This window comes from Calidris pugnax, unplaced genomic scaffold (genome assembly GCF_001431845.1).
Source record: "Calidris pugnax isolate Ruff unplaced genomic scaffold, ASM143184v1 scaffold28, whole genome shotgun sequence".
Classification (NCBI taxonomy): Eukaryota; Metazoa; Chordata; class Aves; order Charadriiformes; family Scolopacidae; genus Calidris; species Calidris pugnax.
In genome coordinates, this window is record NW_015090842.1 from 14,247,104 (window position 1) to 14,268,116 (window position 21,013).

Below are 21,013 nucleotides of genomic sequence, written 5' to 3' on the forward strand. Positions count from 1 at the left end.
CACCAAGTACATCTGACATCAGTTCTAATGAGCAAAACTGTTCTCATTGTCCATATGCCAAAGAAGTGAACACAAAGCATTTATCGATACACTAACTCGCACAAAGCATGTTTTGTTAGAAATATTCTCCCCTGTACTGCTGTAAAAATATTTTTAGACTACTCATTAATTTCCATTTCCTTGGGTTTCTATGCAAAAATACTCACACCCTAAAAGGGTGCTAAAAAAAGGCTTGCTCCAATTTTTAAGGTAGATTTACAGAGCGAATCAAAAAGCATGTTGCAAATTACTCTTTTCACCATAAAAATGTCACACAATTGTAATTCTGACATGGCTCTGTGAAGTATAAGATTTTTCTAGAGGATTTTCTACATGCTTGTGTGAATTACACTACGCATATACATTATTATTTAAAAGGCTTCCATCAACATGACAAACCATTATAGAGTATTACGATGAGAATAAAGCTCAGGCTAAATGCCTCAACCCCCAGCAGTAGCTGCGGTTCTGTTTATCTTATGGTGTGCAGAATGTGTGCTTTAGAAGGATTAGATACATTTAAATAACATGAAGGCAAATACAATTTTTGAAGGTGAACCTCTAGTCGCTCCTGTTTGCTTTGTCCTCATGAGCTCACGTACAGCCTCAGTTCTTAAAATGAGACTCAAAAACTCAAGGAAGACAGACAAGCTCTGAGCTCAAAGCTCAACACCTTTGCAGCCTGGAAGAACATGGTAGGACATGGAATTTGAAAACCTAATTACTCTCAATTACAAATACAATAATCTAACTCTAGCCTTTTAAACCAAGGCTCTAATTAACTCACACACCCTTGCTACGTTCATTGCCATTCTACGCTTTTACAGTAAGATGTGTTTTGTGCCACGTAGTGCTTTTAAGCTGAAAACACCAAACTGCCTCACACATGGAAACAAACTGCCTCTCACAAAAGATCACATGGCATAAGCAAAACATACACCGTGCCAGTCACCACTGACATGAAACCAGCCCATTTTGCACCACATTTTGCATCATTTCCAGATGACACACAGAAGAACTCCAGTAGAGGAGGCTTGATATGACAGAGGTACAGCAAAAACCACAGAAGTCCTGGTTGGAAAGAAAATACTGCAACCACTCAAGGCACAAATGAAAATAAGTGCATTTGGCTGTTCTTTCCTGCCCAGGTTTCTGAAAATAGGCAAGATAAAAAGGCAGTCATTGTGGACAAACGAAGCATGTTCCTTCAAGTCAATATTGCTGTCATTTCTTCTGGCTCCTTTCTGTCTCACTATGGCATACATATTTATATGTGCAAGCATAATTATATTTTTACTCAAATTAGTGATTTATTAGCTAATCTTCCTCCAAATTTTAAATATCATCACAGATTGAAAAAAAAAAAAAAATCTAAGTTGAGTGATAAATACGTGTAAATCTGTAGATCTTGACAACATTATGTTATGTGAGGAGGTGAGTGAAGCTACTCTACAAAACACTCACAGAAGGGGCCTCAAATTCAGCTAGTCCAACCTTCTCCCTCAAAAACCAATTAAATGTACTACATAATTTCTTAGCCTACTTGTCAGGACCTCTAACCAGTAACTTTGCAGCTTCTCCAGGAATTTACTTTACTACTTCACTAGTCATTCTTTAGGGAATTATTCTTACTATTTACTCTTCTTTACTTTCTGTTGTATCCCATGGGGACACACAGAACACTCTTCCCCTGATGTTATGCATCATTATGGATTGAAGACACGGGTCTTCAAACCTTACATTTCCTTTTAGGTTGAGTAACTTGGTTCCGTGTGCTCTTTCCCTGCAGATCATACCTTTAGACACCTGATAACTCTTGTTTTTCCTTCAGAAGCTGGCTGAGAAATGAGTTTTAAAGATAGTGTCTATCTTTAGAATTTTGCTAGCATGCAGAAGGAAAGGTCCAGGATGAAAGGAAAGATTTAGCCTGCCTCCAGCCTGCTTCTAGCATGAAATAGGGCATGAATTCTTCTAAGAAAAAAGCCCCAACCAACAAGCACAAACCCCACATTCAGGAGATGACGAACACTTAAAAGTCACTGTGGTCAAGGCTGAATTTCTTCAATTACTAATATTTTCCACACTATATTGTCTTTTCTATTACTATCATACGGAGAGCATCACGATAAAGTTATCCTATAGAGAGGCTCAAATGCTGTCCTCTCAAGGTCCCATTTTGACTTGATTATACACTGATAACTTACCAATCACTTTAACAAAATAGGCATCTGCTTCAAAGTTATTTTTTAATGTATGGATAGCAAAGTCCTTGTTGGAGTAGCCTTTGCTTAGCACGATGATGTCCAAGATTCCCTAAAGGAAAAAAAAGTTTACACTAGAATGCTGATTTACTTTAGATAACATCTAAATTTGGCAAACAAATTCCCCTAGAGATATAACGGAAAAAAATAGAGTGTGTGCAGCAAAGGTTACACCTTCGCTACTAGTTTTAATATCTTTCAAATCTTATTAATCTCTGGTAATTTAGGACAGAGTGCTTCATCCACAGCTAACCAGGACAACGCACGTGGTCCATGGCTTATTCTTGCCACTGCAAGGGGCAGCTCAAATGGAGCACATGGGGGTCAGTGAACTCGTGGCAGCGACGGGCTGCTGCTCTGTGCCCTCTGCTCAGGGAGCGCCTCAGGAGGGAGTTTCCCAGGCTGAAGGCGCTGCCACAAAAGCCAGCCCTTCCCCAAAAGGGCACAGGGACAGGAACAGCAACACAGAGACACCGTTTGCTGTAGTAAATTGTTGAACTTACGTCTTCGTATATGTCAAAGAAGGTTGCTACCACTGCATCCTTGATTTGGTTTAGATCGGAGAGCTCCCAAAAAACCTTAAACATGCGACGCACACTCTTGCAGCTCACATTATTGCAGGGGACATTTTCTAGTAAAAACGCCTGTTGGTTGCTGTAAAACATACATATATAAAACAACTTATTTACTATAAACAGTCTAAATAATGGACATTACAAAAATACTGTAATTGAATAATTTAAGTCTGCTGAAATTAAGTATAATAAAACAAAGCTAGCAGCCACTGGATACTTCAAAATCCATAAGCATTTCTGTTAGCTTTACAGACAGAATTACCACCATTATGTCATGCCCGACTTAAACTAATGAACATACTAGATAAATGGGTCCAAATCAGCAGGAATCATTTAATTAATCAACCATTCAAAAGACTGAATGTATTCTTACTTTATTCTGAAAGAAGTTCAAGTGCACTTATCTGCCATTTTCCTTAATCCCTCCACGGTCCTTCAGCTTAAACACTATTTGAAAAATGTCAGTGCTTTTTCATTATTTTATGACAATCTATTCCCACTCCACCTCCGTTAATAAATTTTCTTACATGTTGCACGACGTTTTAAATAAATTTAAGATTACATCAAATCTCTATTGGTATTTTTCCATTGTTTCAAAGCAAAATAAAAACCACAACCCCCAATCTACTAGCACAGTTAAAACAGGACAAGACAAACTAAATTGGACATTTGCTGATACATAACAAATACGGACAGAAAGACAGGCTGTGATACTGAAATAAGAAACAAGCAAACAAGCCAGAGTACCAGGCCTGGTAAAGTCTCCCTTCTGGGCAAAGTCTCCCTTCTGGGCAAAGTCTCCCTTCTACCATGCCCTGTGGGAGACACAAGGCTCAGATGTGCCCACTGGTGACCAACAGCATGATATGCCCTCTCTGATATATTCCACTCTCACTGGAACTGTGAAAACCTCCTGACTTTACCAACTGGGAGCCCGACTCTTTGGCAGGGAGAGCTCTGTATCCTGGGAGCCCGCTCAAATCCATCCCTGCCTTGGCAATGGGAACAGAGACAGTTCTTCCTCTCTTTCTGGGGGCAGAGCCAGGAGATGGAGCAGACAACGTTCCGTAAAGCCAGCTAAGCATGTCAGAGCCCAGGGCCATAACCAAACCCACTTCTTCTTTATGACCTTGAACACTCTGCTGTTTCAGAAGGTGACAACAAGGGGGTTTTTCTGTATCTTAACAGCATCCAGTGCCTCCAGGGTGCAGTCACACACACAAGCATTTCTCCTAAGGAGAGTTTTTCTTTGTTTCTATGGTATATTTCAGATAGTTTGATACTCATCAAAATAATATCACACAACATTCATATCTGCTCCATCCATTTCAGAAAGAGTTAGAGAAGGGCAAAACATTTATCCTGAGAAAAAACATCTTTCTGACACCAGAGTAAATCAGTTTCCTTGTCTGTTGCTAAGTTAATATTTCAGAACCCACAACGGGAAAAATGTAGGATTTTTTTCTCTGTAAGGCGTACCGAAAGTAAAACGGGATATTTATTTCAACACTTCTCTCAAAACCTTTTAATCACATTTCTAGAGCTTCTGTGAAAAATATGCAAATTAGGTCTTTATTTTTCTGCCACATGGCTGCATTTGCTTGAAGCTTAATATGAACAGCCCACTTTTTACTATTTCACTGTTAGAAACATAAGTATAGTGAATTAATGTCCAGCCAAAATGAAACGAGGTGATCTGCGATATTTAAGATATTGTATTACCTGTATCTGAGAACTCATAAACTGAAATTGTTAAGTGCTCACATTCATTTCACATATCACATAAGTATCCTATCAGATTAACCAACTATAAGGTAAGGTGACAACCTCAGCTAAGCAAATGGGTTCAATTTATCTTTCTCACTGTTCTGGCATATTTTATTTTTTTTAAATTTGGAGGATGTTTTAGAAAGATGCTTTCTTTCAAGTCATATTTTTTAAATTGCTGGAAATTATCAGATGATAACTATTTAAAAGACAAAAGATCGTCAAGCATTCATTACACTCTATGTTCAGAGTACTGTTCAAGTATAAACTGTAAGCCTTGTGAACGGATAGACACAACGAGTTTATTTACTACAGAAACCTTTTTAACCCAGCAACTTCTGAATAGAGGGAAAAACCAGAAAGCGCTCATTTGGCAGTGGGGGGCAGTCTTCAGGTTTGCCCCAAAAATACAGACCAAAAAAATAACCCAAACCCAACAGTGTACTTGCAGCCTTCCTCACAGCTGTGTACAGGAACAACCTCAGTGCTTTCCATCTAGTTTTCAAGGTGAGCTACGTTCAGAACTCCACTGAAGCCTGCACGTATTATTAGTTGTCTTTGTGCACAAACTTAATTCTGTTCGTGTGCAGTCAAGTGATTCCCAATTGGCTCAATACAAGATAAAAAAAACCCACTGAAATGAAAGATTAATAAAGGATTTTAGATTTTGATTACATAATAATGAACACTAATGCAAACCAGCAACTATATATATGTGTGTGTATCTACCTATCTATACATCTTAGTAACTGTTAACCACATTCTATCTTTCTCAATCCTCCTCAGTCCCAGTCTGCTCCCAGGGCTGTGCCAACACAGGAGCTCCCATGTGCTGCCTCTTGGCACGGGCAGAGGAAATCTTAGTGTGTGGGCCATTCTTTTGAAAGGCTGCAGCAAGAGGGACAGTTGCAGAGCCTTGCTGCTTGCAGAGGAAAGAGAAATGAGCAATTCACTGTATCCCCAGCTGTTCATTTCTTTCTTGTAAGAACTCCTGAGGTCTGAATTTGGCCTATGAGCTGCCAGTTGAGTCTTGATGTTATTTAGGGCTTTAATACACCATCGCCGTATCTACCTCCATGTTTTATTTCTACTGCATACTACAGTTACCAAGAACAAGTTTATGACCTTCCTATTATTTTGAATCAAATTCTAAAGATTCATGCTATCAGAAAAAAAATCTGATCATTGCTGATCAATGCTGAAAATCATCAACATCCTTAAAATGATAAACCAATGTCCCTGAAAACCTATGGGGAAACACAAAGACACTGCGACAATGGTAAAACCTTAAAATCAATGCTGAATGGCTACACAAATGCAAAACAGTCAATATAGAACAATTCAGCTTAAATACTGAGAAGAGGCAGAGCAAAAGAACTCTGAACTGAGACTAGCATATCATCCTTAACATGCCACTTGCAGCACTTTTAATATTTAGGTATTCACACCACCATATACACAGCAACACCTAACTTGTGTACTACCTGCAAAACTTTATCCCAAACAGCTTATGAAGGATGCTCAATCAAGTGCAGAGTTGCCTACAATTTGGGACCTCCTGACTGAAGGTCACCTATGCAGCAAAGCTAAATTTAATACAGTGGAGTTGCTATAAGCAAAGGTTAACACCAAAGACAGACTGAAGACTTACCATGGTTTTATTTTAACATACCACTTTGCAATTAGAATTAAATATTTACTGCTTAATTTTATACATCTCTCATTCTGTCAATTTTAGGCTAGTTCATTTACAGTTATACAGGAGACATCTGAATGACATTCAGAAAAATTGGATTGGCCTCTATTTTTTAGATTTGCTCTATTACAGGGTGCTCATCAAGCCAAAATTTAAAAAAAGTTCTTTATCCAACCTTACTTCTGACAAGTAGCAATGATTTAGGAAGAGATAATTGGGTCTAATAAGAGTCCTTTCACATAGTCCCATGTAAAGGAGTAATACATACACATTATTTTAAAACTCAGCATGAATACCTGGAAAACTTTCTAGAATTGTATTATACTCAAAGTTTTTCATTCAACTGCCCATATCCTGTTCTTTATTATCTCCAAGTTTCAGTCTTTACTGTTATTTATCATCAACGTTAGGGAGATTATTTCCAACCTTACCATTACTTCACTAGTGAAAAACATTTCCTTTGAATAAAAGCATCACTGAAAAAAATCCTTCCTTAGATTACATATTTTCAATGCAAGATGCTAATTATTAGCATCTAATTTGGAAACACGTGGTGCAAGAAAGATAGGTGCTTATAGCCTCACATATGATACTTACACTTTCAGTGTTCCCAGAGTCAATTTAAAACCAGCATGTGAAAAAATGAATACATTTAGATAAGACAGGAAGCAGAGATGGACCAATGAATAACTACTGATAAAATCCCTTTACCTATTATTATTCTATATACATACACAATTTCTAATACAGTCATAACTAGAAGGAAGAAAAATTCATGTATGTATCTAGCCTGAAGAAAAATCTGTGGAATTCTAATGTGCAGGCTTTGACTCAATTCAGAAGTTAAAAGAAGCATTCATATCAGACAGATAAATATGTAAGAATTGACTGTGAATTTAACATCTTCCCTTTTGGAATTTATTGAGTCTCTGGCTTCAACCCCACCCCACACACTTGCAACTACAAGTCAGATTCCTTTTTTTGTTGTTGTTGTTAATAAGGAACATCTCCAAGCTGTCAAGAGTATTACATGCTTTTATTTAAAATCAAAAGGATATGGCAGGAGATGAAATAGTGTGGTCTTATGGCAGTTCTGAGAATACTTGAAGCTATTAATCATTTTTCCTGACTTACTCACCTGGAAGGACAGTAAACCAAAGTTATTCCTACCCATCATGTCTTTATTTCAGCGTTTTGTAGGTATTTTTAAGGATTTGATCTGAAAGTGCTTTCCAGAATGATGATGAAAGCATATAATTGATTTTAATCATGTTCTTCCATTATCATGTATCAGTATGTTTTCAGATTAATGAAATGATTTCTGTCTCCTTTAATTTCTTTAAGTTACAGCAACTAGAAGCTAGGCTTCCCAGACTATAGCACAGATTGAGGTCAAGAGTTTACAAAAATGCTTTTATCATTTAATCACAGTAATCAATCACTGAAATTAGATCTGTAGATATAGCATGAAAGGCTTCAGAGAAAAGAAATAAACAGCTTGATCCACAAGTGTTTAAAATCAATTAAATAAGGTTTTCATTTTAATTTACTCTAATTCAAGAAGAGCTTTTAATTTAATTCCCACACTCTTAATTCTCTCCACTCTATGACCCAGTTAAATGTTTTAAAAGGAAGCATTTGCTTTCAGAAATAGTGAATTAATATTACTCTGAAAGGAACATTTCATAGTGGGTGCAAAAAATATGACTTTCATTCCCATCCCAAAGTCCAAAGAGTCTGTTTCTATTACTTTTCCACAAATGCTGGAAACATAGTGTTAAGATGCAATGCATTTCTTAATTCTTAGTTTACTTACTCTTTTTTTGCCCGAATTCCTCAGCTCTCTGAATTTCCCTTTTAATAACCTGCCAAATCATCTGCCAGTACCTTCAGTCCTTATGCCTTACTGTGTCACTCAACTTTGAAGTCAAGTTTCAAATTAACTTTAAGATGCACTCAACTGAATAAACAATCAATCTCAGAAGCAAGGAGAATAAAGATGAAAGTGTATCACAGTCACTCATTGCAATGAGATATAGGTAACTTCCTTCCATAGGAGTAACTAGAAACTATATACATCTATAAACTATTTAAATCTTCTACATAATATTACATTTCCATAATTACACACCAGCCAGAGGGAGGCTCCTAAGAATTTTAAAAGATAAAATAACTTCAAATAAACTTCTGAACTCGGTGAAGTTCCCTAAGCCCTTCTGAAGTGCACTAGTCATCAGGGTACACGGCTGGAAGGCAGCCAAAGTACATAGTACAGCTAAAAACACAAGATTTGTGGGGCTTCAGCAAAAGCAAAGACAAGAACAACTTCACAGTTTAGATGTCACGGTATTTCTATGAAAAAGGAAAGACTGTGGTTCTTGTCTCCTCTCCAGGCTGTTTACACTCTTTATTCAATGGCTGCTGAACAGAAGATGCAAACTCCCAGCTGAGCGAGACTGGGGAGTAAAAAAACCTGACATTCAGGGCCCGAGTGCTTTAACTTTGCCTGTGCAGGTTCTGGGTGGTAACAGCATCACCTCCTCCTCTGCCACATCCCAATATAAACAGCTGCTGTGCTAGTTATTTTAAGGCTCAGAGGTAAAGAGACAGAGCTCAGCTGCTCACTGCCTTCTCTCTGAATCACATCACGTAGGCTCAGTACAAGCACGTAACTCTTCAAACTGGGTCATTTTTAGGTATGTGTCAGTATCTGAAGAACTCTAGCACAGAAATGTCAGTGGGTGACTCACAAGAGGATCTGAATTGTCTTCTTTGACTTCAGCATCTGAATTCTGTCTATATACTCTTTTAAGCACCAAAGTGAGCTCCTCAGTTCTTTTCATTACTGAGTATTAATTCAAACTATGAACCTGCACCCAAGCTCATCCAAAATACCATACGGAAGAAGATAATAAATACACCTGTAAGAGAGACTTATTTTGCCTTGTAATGCACCACTGCAAGTATTTGTCATTCCCAATAAGGAAGATGTTGAGACTCCATAAGGTATGGATTAGAACACCTTTTGCAAGTGATGACAAAAGAAGAAAAAGGGGATCGTATGGATAATCTTACATCTCTTCAGATGCTGGAATTCCAAGCTGTGCAGCATCAGCCCGAGCCCTAGCCAGGGCACGGCATGATGCACATATCCTGTCTGTAGTGAGGATCACTGACAATATGGTCTCTAGAGCTCTTTTAGGTTTTTCTTAGAAGTAAACACGTCTATTCATCATTTCTACTGTCAAGCAAAAAGATGTTCACACGAAAACACGCTGCTTCACTTCAAGGTAAAGACAAGGACGTGCCAGTGGTATGATCACCAGGTGCCAAGTGAGAGCTGCCTACAGGCTTCTCCGTTACGATTAGCTGGCTGAGTTTATCCCGCAGCCAATGCTGTGTGCAGAGCAGCTCAGGCACACACCTACTCAGGTCAACTGTTATGTGGATCACTAACTCCTCAAGGTACAAGAGTCTCCCTGTGAGCATCACTACATGCCCTCTCCCACCTCACACCAGATGGTAGCAATACAAAGTACTGGGAAAGCAAGTAATGAAGGAAAAAAGAAAACAGGAAGAGAAAGCTTACACCAACAAATTTAACAGGTTAGAAACTTTTTTTTTTAGAGAGGGAATTGATTTATTTCAGTTAAATTTGGACAATATAAAATCACTAGTAACCTATTAGGTGTATCTAAAATTCCTGGTTCTCAAAAGGGGCAAAACACTATTGCATTTTTCAGCAGAATCACTAGTGTTCACTCCTTGTCTCAGCACAGAACAGGTTCCCCAGCTCCCAGCAGCCTGGTGCTAGTAGCCCACACTGGAAGCTGCAGTCAGGATTTTACAAAAGGTCATTTGTGAAAGGAAAGGGAGAGATAATCAGCTCCTGTGATCCAGGACGGGCACCTAAAATGGCTCTTCATATTCCACTCGCCTGTGCAATTCCCCACCAGGAGTCCCAGTCTAAGCCTATACCATTATGTGTTCTGAATATACCATGTAAATGCACACCTTTTAAAAATAATTAACATTTAGCAGAGATAAAAAATTTTCTTCACTTGAAATGAACAAGATGCACTAAAATGAGTAATTTGTATGACTGATGACTGAACGTGCATTTGATAGCCTTTATTTCTAGGTTTACATATACTCTACCTTCCAGATGTGTTCTTTAGTATAGCAAGAGCATCTGGGTAGCCATCCATGTTGTAATCTCCAATATGAAGTGTAATTGGGAATGAAATTTCCGTTGAAGATTTGTCATTTTGATATGGTACAAAGCCCCACAGGGTGTCTTTATTTCTGAAGTCTTGCAAGATTGGAATCCACTGCAAAATAAACAAACAAAAAGAACAGCTAGGTAAAGAAATCCATTTTATTTAATTTAAACCATCTAATTCTATTTAAAACAGCTGACATTTATTCACTGCATCAGGATTTGTAACCATGTAACAATTTCCAAAGAGGAAATAAGGATTATTTCCTAAGACTGCCACCAAATGAAAAAATTCATTTCAAGTCTTTTCTCTGCACTAAATTATTCCAGAACAGAAAAAAATAGATAAGGTTGTAAGAATAAAGGACCCAGGTTTTGGAATGTGTGCAGTGTATGGAGATATTCAGGAGCACCCTCACTGAAATTCAGGCTTGCCTGGAATCTGTACTAATCCTGAAGTGTAGGTAAGCCCAGACCATGAGGGCCTTGAGATCCTGAGTCCCTCGAGATCCTGAGTCCCTCTGTTTTTCTTGGAATTGCAAGCAACAGGCAGCATTAAAGCTGGAGGAGGGATGAACCCTCATTAAATTTGTGGACAACACCAAATCGGGGGATACAAACAGTGTGCTTCAGGACAGGATGGCCATTCAGAGGGGACCTAGAAAGGCAAAAATGGGCAAACAGGGACCTCAGAACAGTCAGCAAAGAAAGTCCTGCCCAGGGGAGTAGACCCCTGCAACGGTACAGGCTGGAGACTGACCAGCTGGGGGACAGCTCTACTAAAACCAATGCTAAATACGGCAGCTACGACAGCAAACAGTACAGCACCGAAATGGCTTCCTATGCTCCTGCTGATTGAGAGGAGTGATTATTTGTCTTTACTCAGCACTATTTAGTCTGCATCTGGATCCTGGGTCCAGTTTCATAGACCACAGTTCAAGAAAGGTTTGAGAATATTGAGCGTGTTTAGAGAAGGGTCACCAAGATGGTCAGGTGTTGAGTATTTACTCAAAGGACAGGCCAAGGCTATAGGTCATGTTCAGTCCCATGAACTGAGAACAGAAGACTTCGGAGGGACTCAACCATGGCCAAGGAGATAACTGGAGAAGACGGAGCCAGACTCTCTACTGAGATACACAGCAGAAGAACAACAGACAGCGGTCACAGACAGACACCAGGGAGATTCCAACTAGAGATAAACAAACAAACTAAGAGTCACTATGATAACGATAATTTAACTAGGAAAGAGGCTCAGAGAAGTTGCAGAATATTTGCCCTTGAGGGTCTTGAGAGTTTGACTGGACAAAGTTCTAAACAACATGCTCTGAATTCAGTGGTGACCCTACTTAAAAGCAGGACGCTGGATCTCCTAAGGTTCATTTCAGCTTGAATGATTCTATTATATATAGATATTTAGAAGTTCAAGAGCTTCAATTCCCCTCCTTATCTCCACAGCAGCATCAGATACTGAACTGTTTGATAAGAAATTAAGATTAGAGTATCAAATTGAAAGTACAAAAGAAATGCAAAGTATAATTTCTCCAGGACAAGAAATAGAATGTATCTGCACTTATTTTCCAAAGTGCTGCAGAGGTGCTAAATAGGAATTTATCTTAATTAAAATCAAAGTAATTTCACAAGTTGGTATTAAACTGAAGTACCAGGGTTAACATTTCGATGCTGCAAAAAAATTCAGTGCCATTTTTCAAGCCAGAAGTAATTTTATGTCAACTAACTGACAATGCCTTCAAAAGGACAGAAGGGTGCCATCTTAAAGGATCACTATCACCAACATCAAAAGCACTTAACAGCATCTTACATGTCCCTCATCTGAGCCTTAATTTAGCTATTTCAGGAACCAGAATGAGATCCCTGACAGCATCGTTTCCCGCTGTGGAGAGACTCCCTCACTAACACAGTCCAGTCACCAACAACATTCCTGCCACGTGGCAACTGCATGTGATGCTTGGGCTGGGCTCTTGAGATTACACACAATCAGAGGCCTCCCAGATTATTAAAAAAATATTAAAGAGGCCCCCAAAATTATTTAAGAAGTGCATCAAGGTTAGCTTTGTTTGAATATCACAGATGGCTTAGAAGCCTGGAACAGTTCTGCCGGACACTGGGTGTACTCTGCCTGTGTAAGGAACGACATCTGAACTGCAACCATGGTCTACACCACTCTTAATGAAAACTCTAAGGTGAAATAAAACATACTTTGACCCCCACCCTCCCCAACATATGCACGTCTATTTAGTTACTGTTAGCTGCTGAAGGTGGGGAGAAATGTAAGAAACAGAAAATAAGAAAAAAAGACTTCCTGAGGGAAATTTTTGAAAGGGTTACATTTCTTAGCATTTGTCATGCCGAAGACAGATGAAACAATATTATTACAAAATACTATAATTTTGAAAACCACTGATTGAAATCAGAACCATGAAATATAATATAGTTTCTACTTTACACGGTATCATTCACACAGTCATTGCAATGAAATCCAATTATATCCATCATATACTTTCTAAATGTCCCCATGTATGGCACCACTATTTTAAAGAAAAAAAAAAATTAAAAATTAATTTTTAGGCACAAATCCAAATTTGTATTCTGTTTTTACTCTACTGAGAGAGTGATTCATAGAAAGCAATTTTACAATCGTGAGGCCTACAATGAAATGCAGAGATATAAACCAAGAGGTGAGCAGAACAGAGAGATCACCTATTGCTACCGAGCCCCCTCGCTGTGCACGCTACGGAGCCACAGTGCCCCGTCCCACATGTAACTTACTCTGGCAGTTTAAGTTCACACTAAGCCACATTTTTGATGCCTCTCATTCTGTATATTTCTATTCTAAACGGCGGTATTGTGTAATGTAATGCAAGATTAACTGCGCGCGTGCCTCAGGACATCCGTTTCAGTACAGAAGGCAAAACATGAAAATATGTTTGTCAGTAATCTAAATCTACTTCTTTTGTATTTGATAATCCAAACAATTACTTTAAGCTTCATGTTTGCTGTTACTATTTTAATAGGAAAAAAACTAATGTTTTTCTTTTACTCTAAGGTAGAAATAGGTGGGTACAGTGAAGACACAAAGCTATTTTTTGCAGTTTTTGGATTGTACGATTTCTGTTACCTAGCTCAGATGATAAAACAGATTGAAAAATTGAATGAGTGTATCTAAAGGAAAATTTAAACGAACAAATAATATTCAGAGAAACAAAAAATTTACTTCTTCCCTTTCTGTTAAATTCCATTGCATAGCACTGCTAATATCATTACTTAAAGCATTTATATAGATATTTTTTCTCCTTCAATAAATGATTTTATAGACTAAAGTAAGAAAAATATCTTTAAGTGCTTGAAAATTTGTGTACAAACACTTCAAATCTTTGTTTTTCAACAAGTAGAAGACAGAATGCTTTATTGCCCTGTGAAAATGGTATCTTTTTAATTTTGAAAAAGATCTCAGGTACTTGAGAAAAATTTAAAGGTAGTTGCACTCACCCCAACTGAAAAAGGGCTTATTTCTTTCTGAGTCCATATTCTTCTATACATTAAGAAAGAGAGTTCTCTTGCTGTAAAGCCCATTAGCAGGCCTTTGAGCCCAAACCGTGGGATTAACACATCTCAATTTTTAAACTATGGCTAGAAACCTATCATAGAATCATAGAATTGTCTGCCCGCGCGGGCAGGGAGCCAGCTGTGAGTCAAAAAGCATTTGGAAATTGGTAGCCCATTCTTGGCCAGTACTTTTTCTGGAGATGACAGGGGTTCTCCTCCTTTCTGTGACAAACGCTACTCCATCCCAGAGAAAGATGAGTATCAAGAGAGGCCTGAAAGAACTGGCCACAGCAACAGAGTCCTCTTCCCTGGGGGCTCCCCCTCTACTGTACGTGTGAGTTGCAGTTCAGCTGCACAGAAAAATAAGCCCAGTGATTTCTGGATGCATTAGGCTTTCAGTGCATTAGGAAGGTCACCTGAATTCCGTACGCAGTTGAGTAGCCACTATTGCACAGAAATAAACTGAAGTAAATGACCTTTACATTACACCATTAAGTTACCTTGTTCAAAGCCCAGAAGACAACAATCCCCATATTGATTTAACAAGACAGAAAATGGTAACCAAATCAGTAGAAGTCATTTTCGATGCTGTAATGTGTCTTACACAGCCCCATAGCTGCTTTGAGAAAGATGAGCAAGTTAGAAATGATGAGAGGATCTTGTAGAACTTGAGATTTATGAAAATTACAGCAGCTGCAATTCACACACCCCCCCTCCTTTAAACTGTTATAGAGGAATGAGGAAAATCTTCTAACAATGACCAACTGCAGCTGATAATCAATGCTGTCAGATACTCTCTTGCCTACAGAATGATGCCACAAAGACCTGTGGCTGGCTGTAGGATACACTGCTGTGTTCTACTTCAGAGCTGCCAGATTTGTAGGAGGAATAAAGCTATAGCATTTCTAATGTACAGAGAAAGGTTATAAGAATCATCAACCCCACAAAGAAACTCTCAAATTAAGGGGCTGAAGCAATACTATTTGCCTCAGGAAACAAATGAGGAATCATACTGAATGCTTGACAGAATTAAAAGAAAGATTAGTCATCTGTAAGAATATCGTAACATCTAGAGTTTCTACAATAAACAGTACTAGGGGCTTCAAAAACAGTTTCGGAGAGAACTCGGTCTGATTTTCAAAATCTGGATGAGAGATGTAAATCAGGTAGCAGATTAATCTGTAGCTATTGCAGGTGAATTTAAAGTCTGAGATGTCCTAACACTTGCTACAATCTGAAACAGCATATGGGATTCTACTTCAGATCTGACAGCAATTCTTCTGTTGCTATGGAAGCATTCACATTCTTTTAAAATTTTAGTAGGTCTGTATCTCAAGTCATTCATGCGTATTTTCTTGGCCTTTACTTTTGCTCCATCATCCAAAAGAAGACAATTTTTCTGAGATATTTCTGATTATTAAATCATTAAATAAATTAATACCTATGATGAAAGATCATCCTTGAAATAGTTCTCTTAGATCTGCTTGGCTTTCCAGTAGCCATTCAGCTGTGCCAAAGACATCATGAGAAATATACTGTAGACTGACAGACATCAAACGAGATCTTACCAGAAGAACAAGTCCAAAGCCCGACACGCCCCTGCATGCCTCTCCCCAGCATCATTTTTAGAATCCCAAATTCTACAGATGCACATTTCTGATTGCTTTGCATTTCATCCCAAGGCATCATGCGCTGTCATGGGTCTGTTTTTCATTTGGATTCATCAAATGTCACAACAAACAAGCAGGAAGGACAGAACCAGGCCCGATTACTGTAGGCAAAATGTTTTTTGTAAGACAGTCATCTAATTTGTGATCTTTCAGATCTCAGATCAGTAACTTCCTTAAAAAGAAAAAATAATCTGGAAGCTAGAATTCTTAGTTATGCTCTTAACACTAAAAACCCCCACCATATAACCCTAAAGTAACAACTGACGAGAGATAATGGATATACAGCATCTTGAACTTTTTTCAATAATAGACTCACAATCTCTCAGTGTCCCGTAGATTCCCTATAATGACCCTGTTCCACAAGGGATACCATCCCCTTGTTGAAACACATTCTGCACCACCAGGGCTCATGATTATTTCCCTCCAATTGTATGGTACTTAAATAAAAGGAATTTATTCTGGTCTGTTGCCACAAAGTTTATATTCATCATTTCTCGTGAAGACTCACTTAGTGAAAGCTCAGAAATTGGGTCATCTGATCTCACAATGACCAAATTAAATGAAATTAACAAGTTTCACTTCCAAATAAATATGGGAAGTAACACATTTCAAGAGATTTCTACCGGAAGGAAACACGCAACACATGGGGAAAAACTGCAGACATTTGAATGAAGATAATGGTATTGTCCACTGTTTCAGAATGGAAAAGATAAAATGCTTTAGAAGAAAAAGCTCCACCACCTCTAGATGGGTCTAAGAATACAAGAAAAGAGTATTCTAGATATAATTTTTTTAAAAGGCTAGGCCAGAACAAGTCATCATTGTGTGCCATTTGATACTGTCATTTTTAATTGAAAAAAAAAATAAATTATAAAATTGTGCAGGGAAAATTGCTTTAAAGTTTCTAGGTAACTCCTTGTACATTAGAAAACTTTTTTCTAGCAGGATAAGAATCTGTTGGGTTCCTCACTTTTAAAAATAAAGTAACAATATTTGGCTGCTAATTTTTAACTGAAATGTCATTATCTTGGAAATTATTTTAAAATTGAAATTACACAGTGAAATTGCTAAATTAAGTAAAAAAAAATTTAAATATTCTGATGAGTTTTAAAAGTGGCATGTTAAAAATCTGAAGTATTTCTAATTAAATAGTTGACCTCTAACAAAAAAATGACATAATGAAGGAACAGAAAAACTGCGTACGTGCAATGTTACTTCAGAGCAGGTTATAGTAAAAGACTCTACTTTGGAAAAAATCTGATATTAGCAAATTGACCCACACCTTCCTCTGCTACTACGGCATCAAGTCCTTCTAGAAATGTACCACAAAGACCAGATAATGTAACTTTTCTTTAGCACACCTCCCAGTCATCCGCTACTCTCAAATAACAGCTTTGTGTCTCTCAACGGTACGTGCTGTTTGTGTGGTTGGTTTTCTGCAGTGAAATTACTTTCATCGAGAATATTTGTCTCAAATTTATTTGAGCAGAAAAACTCAAATGTCTTACTTCTTATATTATCAAGAGTAAGGAACTAAATTTATAGCTAAAGAGCAGTTGTTTTTTGACGTAAAAGCAGCCCAACTACTCAACGGTGAAATGTAAGCAGCCCGTTACAGCAGTACCATCAGTGTAACCTGCCTATCAAAAGCCTGTGTTCTCCCCTTTGAGCAGAAAGCAGTCCAAGTATCATGACCTGAGCATCCCCTTGCTTTATTCAAAGGCTCTGACCTGTAAATCAGACTCTACTGTAACACTCTGTATCCAGCAACACTACAATCCATTGCCTCTATTCTGTGTTCACAAGGAACTAATGTAAAAAACACCAAACCAAAGCACAAAATAAATCCAGTGTGCATGGGGAAACATGCATTTCTAAGAGAAAAAATGCCAAGATTATACGGCTGGAAGAGACAGATTATCAAATTTAGACTTGCTTTTTCTTGCACTGATGGTACATTCCATCCTGATTATGGTTCCTTACCTGACTGGTAACTGTGTGCTTTCCTTTCCAATACAGAGTGGTTTTCTCCATAGTAGGAAAGTGTACCTATCTAGAAATGTTAGTTCTTTGAGAAAACCTACGCTATAAACTTGGGCTGGACTGTAACAAAAAGCACCTTATCAAAGTATGTATGGTTCCTTGAGCAAACAGTATGTTCACTAATAAATTCTGAAATATAGGTCAGAGAGGGTGCTACTTACACAAAAAAATTTCTACTTTTAATTTGTCAGTAAAGGAATAGTCAGTAATTCATCACCTGGTTAGAAACGTGGCACACATTACAAATTTCTGTAAGCACACTACTGTGGGTTTTGCTGTCAGCTCTAAGCCAGTACTTTATAGGTCACCTTGGCCTTCAGTTCCTGTTGCTAAATATGAATTTTATTAAGGCATCAAGCAAACATTAGGTTAATTTATTGTAAGCTGTAACTTTATTATAAAGCAGGGAACTGCAAGGACTTAAAACAGATTAACACCCATGCTAAAATAAGTGAATACATAGTAAAATATTCCATGAGTTATGACCATATCTCTCAAAACAAGCAGTGTTGTGAACAAAGCTGAAATAGTTTAGTACAAACCCAGTCTTGAAGATACGTAGCCTAAACAAGTCTTCGTATACTATTTGGAAATTTACTTAATTAATAACAATCAAAGACACAGTAGAAACAAAGGGTAAGAGGTGTGGGCTGGTTCAACTTCATATATGTGTGTGTGCATGTGTGTGTATATATATATCTGCCTATATAAACTAAAAAATAACTCCCTAACTTAAACTGAAGAAGCTTAGTTGAATTAATTAGACCTGTTTCCAACTCTTAACACAAACCTTGTCATCTCAGGCTAGGGCAGTTCCGGTGCTTAGAATGCAGTCTTTTGCAATCAAGAAAGTGACTCATCAGAAACACCCATAATTTTCTGCATTATGTAGAATTCTATGTAAGCAACCTCTTCCAAACCCGTATCTTTTTAGATAGGTAATAAATAAGTAAATAAAAGTCTCTTATATGCAATTATCACAAGTGAGGAAGTTTCAGTTTTCTTTCATGAAAAATCACTTTCCTATGTCATGTTATTTCATAAAGCACAGTATTTTCCTTTATCTTTGCAACTCCAAACTTACAGTACCTGATCCAATCCTAGCTTAGTTAAGTAGATGGCACTTTTTTGACACGTTGCATCTTCACAGACTGGTAATAAATGTTCGCTTTGTCCATCCCCATCTGTCAAAGAAAAAAAAAAAAAGACTGTCAGCTTTGTATTTGCAAAGTTAGAAACCCTGTTTGCAAGAGGTAATCAGCTGTGAGTAATTTATTATTTTTCTAAATGTGAAAAATTACATAAGGTAAACTAGACCTTTTCAAAATGCTTAACCTAATCATCTCATCTGGGTCTTCTGTTTGAAGATTGTCTTTGTTGACGCATTGTCATCTTGACCCATAATACAGAGAAAGTTTTAAATTTTACTTCTGACGATAATGTGATATATTTAGAAGAATAAGTGCTTAGTAATTTACTCCATCTCCATTTAGCGTGGAAGAAAATTACCTTTTATATAAATCCACCGTCACAAATCTCCCACACAAACTTATTTAATTTTCTAAACTACTTGTAAACTCCTGTGCTGTCAGCAAGATTTTAAAAAGAGTCATGAGTTCACATGTAATAGGTTAACCTGTATTAAAAGATAAAGTACAACACTGGAAAGTTGACTAACACAACAGCTAATAAATTCCAAGCTTATAGAATTAGGCAAACCTGAGTAATTTACAGGTTTTCAAAAACGTTCTTCAAGCACCTTTAATCCATGTATTTCCAAAACCTTTAGTAGAATAATAACCTTCTAATGTTTAAACAAGCAATGCCTATTTGCTTCTAGAATTCTGACACACAGTGCATATAATGGAAAAAAAAATAAATCAATTTACTGCTTGTTATCTACTGCAGGAGAAATCCCTATGTTCATATTTCAGCCCTGCATAGCATATGCAGAAATACTGCCCTCCTGCTAAGAGATAAACCATCCCAAGTTACTGTGTATGGGCTGAGAAGGGAGAACAGAGAGTCAAAAAGCAAGCAGCCAAAAAGCAGCAGCTAAAATTTCTGCATTAATGCCAACTGCTGCAAATCCTGATTATAACCAAACCCGACTTGCTAGAGAGATGGAACGCCCCGGACCAGGAACATTTCAGGGAATCTGTTTTCCAGACTATGAAATCAAAACTCATATCTAATAAAAAAATAGCTTTTCCAATTGCCCCTTAGCCTATACAGTTCTGAGGAGCTTGGTATTAATATTTTAAGTGGATTTTCTAAATTGCTTGATGAAATCTCCTTAGTTAATAGGCAAAACCTAGATTTTTGCCAAAGCCACAGAATCCCTTATTCATTTCCCAATATGCTACTGACCACAGCCTAAATGTTCTGTCATACTTTACCACAAAGTAAGAAATGCTTTCTCAGCCTGCCAGATCTTATTTCTATGAAGTTGAACCTCCTTTTAGTGTATGAGTGTATATTTATCTATATCTGTGCAGAGTTTTCTAGGTCCCACCCTTATTATGTAAGGAAGTTAGGAGATTAAAAGTATGGTTATAAGGGGGAGGAGGAGTGATGAAAATACCAGACTTCCCCAAATATCTCCAAGTGATAAAGCCAAACAGTCACCTTTAGTGGCTTCCTACATCCCATCTGCCTCATGAACTATTTTACCTCACCGCTAACCCCCTCCCAAACCGGCAGCTGTGTTATCAAGGAGACACAATTTAGGATGCTGAGTAGCCTGGGTGATAGAAATCCAGTAAATTTGCATCCAAAGAGATGGGAAAGGAAATGACCACTGAACAGAGAAATTAACACAGCAATTATTGACTTTGACCAGTCTGAAATCAGTGCCAACTTTTGAAGCTTTTTTCCTTCCACATCATTCAAGAACAACAATTAAAACACGTTGCTCATTTTAATTTTTGCTTACATGAACTAGAATAAAATCCTGTTTAGACTGCAGGCTTTTTCTAAACTTAAAATGGGAGAAACTACTTAATTATCAAATTATAAACTATGACAATATGACGGGTTTGCTAGAACAGAATTAAGTTGCAGAGATGTCAGTGTTTTGTGAAATATAAAATTTAAATTATGCCCTAATCTTTTAAATACATTTCTACAGAAGTTTTAGTCCAAAGTAATTTTAGAAGACTTTCAATAACGCATGAGGA

General features: G+C 37.6%; 1 protein-coding gene across 1 annotated transcript in view; it reads right to left on the reverse strand.

Moving 5' to 3' along the window:
* The window catches only part of ITFG1 (integrin alpha FG-GAP repeat containing 1), an 84,459-nt gene that overhangs the window by 23,039 nt on the left and 40,407 nt on the right, over window positions 1–21,013 (reverse strand). The window contains exons 9-12 of the mRNA XM_014942422.1: window positions 18,924–19,018; window positions 10,497–10,669; window positions 2,804–2,954; window positions 2,244–2,352 (exon numbers count right to left, since the gene is read on the reverse strand). Coding sequence (XP_014797908.1) covers window positions 2,244–2,352; window positions 2,804–2,954; window positions 10,497–10,669; window positions 18,924–19,018 — 528 coding nt within the window. The remainder of the gene's footprint in view (window positions 1–2,243; window positions 2,353–2,803; window positions 2,955–10,496; window positions 10,670–18,923; window positions 19,019–21,013) is intronic.